Here is a 9,386-nt window from a genome sequence, read left to right as displayed (position 1 = left end):
CCGATGAATAAATAAATGAATATAACCACTGTTTAAACAAATGGGTGTTTGCAAAAAATACACTTTAACAACTAAATAATAATTTACAATAGTTTTGGATAACTACAAATGAATAAATAGCAAATAAAGGGTCAGGTCATATTTAGGCCAATGTAAAAAAAAAATAAATAAAAAAATAAATCCAGGACAAAACAAGCAAAGGTTTGCTCGCTGATTGCTGAAAGAAAGAAAAAAAAAACAACTTTCAGCAGGCCACAGAGGTGAGTTTATAAACGAAAACCCAGGTTAGTTTGTTTTCATGCACTAAATAGAAGTAATACAATTCTAATTTATTATTATTATTATTATTATTATTATTATTATTATTATTATGTTGTTGTTGTTTTTGTTTCTGACTTTTTCTGATTTGCTGGTTCTGAAGACTGTTGAAGAGGCTAAGCAGTGTTTGTAGTGAAAATTAAAAGACAAACACTGAAGAAAAAAAAAAAAAAACTAATTTAAAGCCTTGAATCCAACGTAGCGCACGTTTGAAGTTTTATTCGAGGGACAGGAAATATTTCAGCCGAAGTGATGTTGTCATTTCTGGTCTGAGGCTATAACTTGGATGGCCGCGGGCAAACACAGGCGAGCAGATAGAGAAGAGAGAGAAGAGATAGCCTATCAAAGCCCCATCTGTGTAGTCCTGCTGTACGACTGTGCCGCATTTGGCCGACAGGCGGCGCTGCAAAACGGCAGAAACGAGCAGAGCATTCACAGAGAGGGCCAGCCATGGTTCTCAGTAGGAGCAATTACACTGGGGACAAATCCTTGCTCTATTGTTTGAAAGCCGGGGATAGAGTGAGGGGTGAATTCACCTAAAATAAGTCAACTTTTTTACCCCTCCAGATTATGGATACCCTGAGTTTATTACACTGCCAGAAATATTTAAAATATTTATTAATCCATTTTAAACCATTTTAGAAATTCATATTTATTTATTTATTTTAACACATTGAGATCTTCTTAAGAAATTTCAGTATGAAATGAATCCTCTTCAAAAATCTTTATTTATTTTTGTTTATCTGTGTAAGAACTAGAGGCCACAGTCGACGTCCTTTTTTTTTTTTTTTTTTTTTTTTTTTTTTTTTTAATAAGCCTTCATCTTTTGGTCTAAAACTAAGTCGGGTTGATGGTGAATTTACTGTGTAATTTATACCCTTCATTTGCATTTGACAGTTATTTATCATTTGGTGGACATATTTGTGCGCCTAAATAAATTGCCATGGCAAGATGTATTTCAATCGTAATTTGTAATTGTCGTTTTAAGAAGGTGTTTCATAAGCAAAGGTGCGGTCTTGCAAGCCACTGGAAATGGAGTGCTGGAAAAAAAAAAAGTGAGAATTGAACTATTTTTAATTTTACAAATGTAAAATTAAAACGTGAGACCATACTGACAAGCGACGACGCAGAAATAATAATAATGAACAATTAATCTTATTACTGTTCAAAAATGGGAACATAGATAAAGACTCTCAGTTAATCACACAAAAATCTAACAAAATCAAAAATGAAATATTTATTACAGCATTTGTGACTGAACACCTTTTAAACATTACGTCACAGTCCTCATACAAGTATTTAATGTATTTTTGACAAAGCTTAAGGGAGACGGCATCTTATCATCTAGTGAGGAACACGTGCTGAAAAAGGAAGGAATTCATGGACATACAATATCAATGCCACAGCAGATCTGAAACTAGCAAAAACATTCTTTTTCAATTGAGGTAAACACATAGAATATCTAACATGAAACAATTAATAGACTGAACTCTGTACGAAGTTTGTTACAATATTCTCTCAGCTTTTTTTCCCCCAAAAGCATTGAGTTCATAATTTAAGATTTTTTTTCTTTTTTTTTTTTTTTTAGTTTTAGGTTTTTTGGTGCATCAACCATCAAATGCTTCTCCAGTGCCACAGAATCAACGTTTGTGTCAGTATTGTCCTTATGGCAAGAATGTTGATCCGCAGATAAAGAAGCTGTGTAGGATGTTGCTTTTCCACTATTAAGCTTCCTTCAATAGGCTCTTACCAATGAGAGTCCAGGGTACAAAAAAATAAAATAATATTAAAATAAAAATGTATAAAACCAACACAATCCAGTGCTTGGGCAATTCAAACAAAGATTTTTTTCCTTTAAAACCTACAGGGCAACATTCATTCATGAGCCAAAAAAAGAGGGGCATGACAAATGTTCAAACTGAATCTTCTGGAGAGATCCGGTGTCATTTAGCAGCCTTTTCCCATCATGCCCTGTTCTTATGGGGGACAGGACCTGATTGCCCTCTGTGGTTTGGAGCCTTTTTGAGATGTTCCATCTTCTTATTGTTTTTTTTTTTTTTTGATTTTTTTTTTTTTCTTTTATAGTGCTGTGCTGCGAGACAGTTTCTCCTCCAGGAAGGAGCACACACAGTGTGAGAGAGAAAAGGTTAACCTTTAATTCTAAAACTAGCTCAGAAAACATAAACCATGTGATCAACGAAAAATGCACAAGTTTTAACTTATTTATCTATACTTTTTATACTACAGTAGTTATAACTCTTGGAGTCTTTCTGTTGTTTCTTTTTTTTTTTAAAATCTTCCAGAGTGATTTTATTTTAGAAGCGTGACATGAAAGTGTACTGAAGATGTTTATGATGGTGTGTGTGTGTGCGAAAAGTGTGTGTTTTGGAGTGTGTGCATCTGTCCGTTCTTCGCACACGTGTATGTCAAAACATCCTCTGTTGATCTTTAACAAAAGCCCAAGACTTTACAAAGTGTTCTTGTCAGCTTGGTCCTCTGTTTGGATGAAAGTAACAAAATTGACAAGTTTAAAAAAAAAAAAAAAAAAAAAAAGAATTATCACAGTTCATCTGGAATTCTGTTTCTTTAGTGTCAAATTCTGGTCAAAAGGGTTCATTTTTTATTGTTAAAAATAGTCTCAAAATAGGATTTATTGTGGGCTGCTGCTTTCTTTTTAACTGTTTTCTTGTAGTAGCTGCTGTTGTCGTGGTAGCAAAGTTCCCTTATACTATTGGGCATGGATGTCCAGGCCTTGTCCTCCAGTACTGGGGTCAATAGGAGTGAGCAAGGGGGTTCTCTGTGCAGACATGGTCATTCCTGGGTGCGACGAGGGTCCTCCGTGCATCAGCATGGCGTGGTGAGGGTGGTGAGGGTGGTGGGCGTGGTGGTGATCGGGAAGGTACGCGTGGAGAGGGGGTCCGTGTCGGAGATGGGAAGGATGAGAGGTCATCTGATGAGGGTTGGTGTAAGTAGTTGGGGCCATGCTCATGCCCATAGGACCGCTCTGAGGTACGTATTCCCCTGGCATGCCTGGCAGACCTGAGAGGGAGACAGAAAGAAAGAGAAAAAATGTATTTACGCAGTCAATAAAACAATTTTCTCACTGCACTGCTTCTCAATTAACAGGCCTTAATTCAATTTACACACGACTTCAACAACAAAGAGCTTAGTAAATTTTACGACACTGCGTCTGCGACTACAGCGCTTTTAGCTCCTAAAAGACATTATTGCATTGGCCTATTTTAGACTATGGTGAGGGGTTTACAATGCCCAATAGTGTTGTGGTCAGGACTCAGGTTGGAAAGTGATCCTCGGTCATCCACAGACACTGCGGTCCTGGAGGATGTGAGGAAAAGCAACCAGCCGTATTGATGCGGAGAAGTGCTAATACTTGAATGGAACAGTCGATTCCCCAGCTGAGTTTAGTGACAAACCGAACAGGCATTCTCTCATGGGAACGTGCCTCTGTGAACATATTTGATTTAGAATCCCTTAAAGAAGTTATTAAATAATTTAGGACTTGGTTAGCTGTATCACCAAGACAGTGAACATTAAAGGCTTGGTTCCACCCATGAATGAGAGCGTTTTAAGCAAAACAAAGTACTGCTCTTAGATGCATGGTATATGTGGGTTTTGGAAGTGAAAAAAAAAAGAGAGTAGGAAGCAGCAGCAAGACAGAGCAACAAAGATAAAAGGAACTAGAAAGAGAAAGGAAAGGAAAAAGGAGGTGGGGTATATTGATGTCCCTTAAGATGGACTCCACTTCATATGTGTAGAGACCTCAGCATGCTGGCATCCCTCATACTGTGATAGGACCCAGGACACAGAGCTTGCTCTGCGGTGCCACTGTTTTTGGCTTTTCACACGGTTGTTTGTAGTAATCAGAAAGAAAAAAGAAAGATGTAGGGGTGGGGTGGGGGGGGGGGGGGCTGTTCCTGGAGCCTGGGACTGGAGTATGGGAACATGGCTGGTCTAGAGGCTTGGACCTTGGGGAGAGACAAGTGAGAGCAGGGGGTCCCGCTGGAGCCAGGGGGCCTGGGTCTGGGACGGCCTGCTTTGTAATGTGAACCCCTGGGGGATTAGGAGCTGTAATAGGAGGGGAGAGGTCACCGCAAGGTCACTAGGCATGCTCACTCTCTGCATTCCTCCACCTTAGTACACTGCAATTAAGAAATTACACTGGAGGGCCCTGGTGAGGGGAAGAGGAGGACGACAGAAAGGAGAGAGGGAGAAAGGGACAGCAAAGGCCAAGATTAATGACCAGTCTCATTGGTTGAAAGCTGTGCCATTTTCTAACACTCCCTTTCCATGTCAGTTCATTTGAAATGCACATGTTTGTCAGAGCAGGTCTCTTAAAACCTCACTACTGGGGTCATAAAATAAATAAATCATTCAGGGTGTTGGGGTATGATGGGTGCCCTCACCTCCATATAACCTAGAGCAGCTCCTGTTAAAAGGCCCAGCAGATGTTTTTGACACTGTAAGCTGGTAATCTCCAGTCTTGTAAGCTGCAGTCATTCCGTTAAGTAGATCTGAGACCCCCCTCCTTTATTAACAAGAGTGGTAAAACCATCTGAAGACAATAACTGAGGACAGACTGGGCCTCTCTCTCCCTCTCTCCATCCCTGCATGCCTGTCTCCTTGGCTGACTGGCTGTGCGCTTCTGTTATGGCACAGCAGTCCTGCTCAATGGCTGGCCATAATTAAGTACCAAATATACCATATTGTGTGGCTGTGTAATCAAATCAAGAGAGGATAATATTCCTCTGTATTAAGCTATTAATGTAATTGGTCATGAAGCATAAAGTATGTTACGTAATTAAATAGTCTCAAAATTATATAGCCCTATATTAAGAATTAGCCAACCTGAGCAAATGTTGTCTCTGTGTGGCTGTTTTAGGGAACATTGCTTCCTGATTTTCCTTTTTTTTTTTTTCTCTCCTGCTGCCATTAGCAAAGACAGGAGGGGATGAGAGAAAACGAGCGAGACAAGGAGAAACAGAGGAATGGGGAGAGAGAGAGAGAGAGAGAGAGAGAGAGAGGAAGCGAGGACTGAAGGGGTGAAATGATCTCCGTCGGCAGAATCGCTGCTGTGACCCTTTGGAAAATCCAGTCTCCATTTACATATAAAGGGTTCTTTTAATCAAGGTAAGTGTTATTATATTGTGCCTCATTGGGCAAGGGAGTTTAGGTGCAAAATCTCTTCTGCCCTGCCGCCTTTGGGATGTGATATGTCTTGATTTTTCAAATGTCAGCACTGTGGCACAAGCGGGAGGCAGAATTGCCAGCTTAATCAGACTGCCGCCATTTAGCTGTATAGGGATTGTGTGTGTGTGTGTGTGAGAGAGAGAGAGAGAGATTCAGAGAGACAGTGACACAGACTGTATCTGTATGCGTGAAAGAGATTCTCCCCCTTTTAGATGCAGCCATGCTTGTTTCTACAACCTTATAAATTTATCTCAATGTCTCCCTGCTCTTGTCTGTGAGTCTCAGGTCAGGCTAGTCACTGGCCCCCGCCCCCCCTTAAATCGTCTCCCTCCAGTAAAAAATAATCAAAACACACAGCTCCCCCCCCCCCCACACTCATTCCTCCCTTTACACAGCTCAAACCAAACCCCCAGTGAAGGATCGGCCATGTCACCCACGGCCCGTATATCTCGCTCAGGGACCGTAATGTACTGCAGTGTTCCCGTCTTTGCATATAAGATAATTTGGGCATCAATCCTTCCCCAGACAGATTTATGTCACTCGGAGGACAGTTTCACTTCTCCTTCTTTATCGCTTCACTGGAGCCTGCTTAATTTCTCCCCGTCAGCCCATTCCCCAGGAGATGTTATTTTTTCCCTAAATGTCCAACATTTGCATTGGCTGTCCAGGATGGGGAGAGCGATGGTGCTGTTGTGATAAATAAATTTGTGCATGCCATGCCAGGTTGTTTCTTCCCCTCCTTCTTCTGTTGTCGTTCTTGTTGTCTGGCGCCACAAGTCGGGTCCTCTCTGTCCCAGGACAGCTCGCTCTTTTTCCCAAGTCTTCAATTCATTCTTGGCTACTGGCCCCCCTCTTAACGCTTGCTAAAACATCCCTGCATGCCTGCTGATAATCGTTGATGCTGGGGAGTAGGGGGATTGGAGCTTGCTGCACAATGATGGTCATGGGTAAGAAAGGGTAGTGCTTGTGAAGTGAAAGGGAATTGTGGGTAAAAAAAAATAAAAACCCACAGCCCCAAAGTGTAAAAAAACAAGGAAAAGAGCCCAGTACTTACTTCCCCCTTTTTCTTTGCGTTTTGCTTTACAAGTTGGAGGTTACATGTAGTGCCATTGCCCATCCATGCCCATATTCATCCCCATTCCACTCATAGGCCCTAGAAAGAGGAGATAAACGCCAGAAAAGGGTCAGCAGGAGTTTGAATCACAGAGAGGGTAGAGGAGACCCACTGATAGAGCGGATGAGGTTGGTTAGCTTCAGATGGAAAATGACAAGGGTGTGGGAACAGGAAGGTGGAGAAGAAGTGTTTTTATTTTGCATGGCATCCTGCAAATCCCTTTTTTTTTATGATCATTTGTGAGGGATTTTCCCAGATGTGTTAGATTAGAGAAAAAACAAACAAGCAAGACAGGCAGGCAGCATTCTGGGGGAATGGTGAGAAGACTTTCAAAGAGAAGTGTTATTGTGGTTGTGTAGCACTTGTTAGTATTATGTTTGCTGACTTGGGGATATGCTCCGTGCTGAGGTGACTAAAAGTCATGCTACACACAAGAGGATCAGTGTTGATCAGCTCTGTGATAACTGTGGGTAAAACTATAGTGACTGGTGTAGCAGGCATGATGGAGGGAAAAGGGACGAATGAAGCGAGATGGATGGACTCACCAGCTGGTCGGATCCCCATGTGTTGCTGACCATCCAGCACAAAGCTGCCCATTGGCTGGCCCTCTGGACTGTACGCTGCTCCTTGGCTCACTGAAGGATCAAGAAGAAAACCTGATTGTAGTCAAAACGTGGACATGAAAAAGGGAGGGGGAAGAAGAAGAGAAAACACACCAGACAATCAGCAATTGTCCCAGCTCCAGCCCAAACATACTGTAAGACATTGTGCTCATGTTTGTGGACCGCACTAACTGACGCGTGGCATGCAAACACGCATACAGTAGGTCCTCGTGCATGCAAGCACACACACACACTCACACACGCGTGCGCGCACACACACACAGCCAGTGTCATTCAAAACCACACTCACAGGAGATACATTGTTCTCTTAACTGAGAGAAGAAAGCATGCAGTTTGACAGGATGAGAAGAATTTCTGCCATAGAAGGCAATTCACCCACTCATTGCTCAAATCAGTATATATATCAGTATCACAATGTATATATTGTATTATTTAACATAACATATAACATAACATAACATACAATTCTGAAAATAATCCCAAAGCTGTCCAATGTTTCAATATTATGATTTACCTGATATCTGTCATGATACAGACAATATAGTAGCAATCAATTTGCTCAGTTGTATCTTTTTTTTGTCTATTATTAGCCCTAATGAACTAATGCTCTTTGGAGTCTGTAGAAAACAGTGTATTCTAGGACTATAACAGCATTATCTTGGATAATCTGTAATTCACAAAGATTAGGGGGAGCTGTTAGTCATGCTGTTTTTGGAGAGATTGTTGATTGGCACGCATTGGTTGCATGCTGTCAAATATTCCACACAAGAGCGCTGTAATTGTAGAAAGAGTCGCCCACATTTGTAAGTGCGTCTCATTTTAATCATGGCTCATGTTCGTTTGAACAATCTCCACCCCGGTGTGTAGGGACCTTTTTAAGACGGGGAGCTTGCTAATCAACAAAAACAGCTTTTCCCTCCCTGAGACAAATTACTTGGCTTCTTTTTGGTAATGCCATAGTCAATGAAGCTTAGGGTGACTGAATCATTCCAAGGGATCACAGAGAGGCATGTTTACAACTCATTTTTTCTGCGCTTTTTGTAATCAGACCACAATAAATATATATAGAAATTAACTGTTATCAATTAACAATATGATTTCTATAATCTGTTTTAAATAAATGAAAATCTCTCCTTGCATAGTCCTTAAATCACTGCATCAGATCTGATTCATTCAAAACATCATATAAACTGAAAATAAATTATTTGATACTGTGAAACTGAAATGAATCATTAGCTATGGTCTTGATATTTAAAATGTGCTGAATAACTACTGAAGTTTAAAGGACCAGTGTGTAAGATTTAGTGGCATCTAGCGGTGTGGTTGCATATTGCGACCAAATGAATACCCCTCCCCTCGCCCCACCCCTTCCAAGCATGTAGGAGAATCTATGGTGGCTGCGAAACTACGTAAAAAACCTGAAAGGCCCTCTCTAGGTCCACCCTTGGCTACTGTAGAAACATGGCGGTGCAACATGGCAGCCTCCATGGAAGGGGATCCGCTCCCTATGTAGATATAAAGGGCTCATTCTAAGGTAAAGAAAACAAAAAAAATCCTATTTTCGGCTGATTATACACTAATCAGAACATACCTATGAACATTATATACCATTTCTGCCAAGTCTGTTCTGCTGGATGCAACGAAATTCTACACACTGGTCCTTTAACATTCAGAGCTGTAGTTCTTGAGGGAGTAAAATAAAAAGCAGCAGAAAAAATGAGAGGAACCCCCCTAACCCTGGATTGGATAAAAATTAAGAATAAAACATTCTAGAAAAGGAGATAACTCATAAATTGCTGCTAGCCTTTCTGGCACTCTTGTGTCCAATTAGTAATTCACAGAGAGAGTGCTAATATACCTCTCTCCCCACTTAGACTGGGAAATCTCCAATTAGAGTCAATCAACAAACAGCCTGCACCTCTGCTGAACACATCACATTGAGAAAATGGAAAAGGGGATGAAGGGGAGGGAGCAGAAAGGTTTTTGGGGGAAGTCGAGGTAGGGCGCCCCTTTAAAAAAAAGCTGGGCTCCAGGCACGATGTGCATGCCAGTAAAGGATTTGAAAAGGGTGTCTTCATGCTGGGGAAAGAAAGGGAGAGAAGTAGTTCTCCACTGTATGTCAG

General features: G+C 41.1%; 1 protein-coding gene across 15 annotated transcripts in view; it reads right to left on the bottom strand.

Annotated features, from left to right (window-relative positions):
- Positions 1-1,540: 1,540 nt before the first annotated feature.
- The window catches only part of meis2a (Meis homeobox 2a), a 195,314-nt gene continuing 187,468 nt past the window's right edge, over positions 1,541-9,386 (bottom strand). For 7 of the 15 annotated variants that reach the window (XM_044373976.1, XM_044373980.1, XM_044373981.1 and 4 more), the window contains 2 exons: positions 7,186-7,296; positions 1,541-3,357 (listed from right to left, as the gene is read on the bottom strand). In XM_044373976.1, the coding sequence (XP_044229911.1) occupies positions 3,047-3,357; positions 7,186-7,296 (422 nt within the window). In that variant the 3' untranslated portion in view covers positions 1,541-3,046. Of the gene's footprint in view, positions 3,358-6,599; positions 6,680-7,185; positions 7,297-9,386 lie in introns of those variants that run through there. The other 8 variants (XM_044373987.1, XM_044373985.1, XM_044373988.1 and 5 more) reach the window with 3 other exon arrangements.

This window comes from Thunnus albacares, chromosome 15 (genome assembly GCF_914725855.1).
Source record: "Thunnus albacares chromosome 15, fThuAlb1.1, whole genome shotgun sequence".
NCBI classification, from domain to species: Eukaryota; Metazoa; Chordata; class Actinopteri; order Scombriformes; family Scombridae; genus Thunnus; species Thunnus albacares.
The sequence above is the reverse complement of the archived record's forward strand: the minus strand, read 5'-3'. Positions and strand labels throughout refer to the sequence as shown.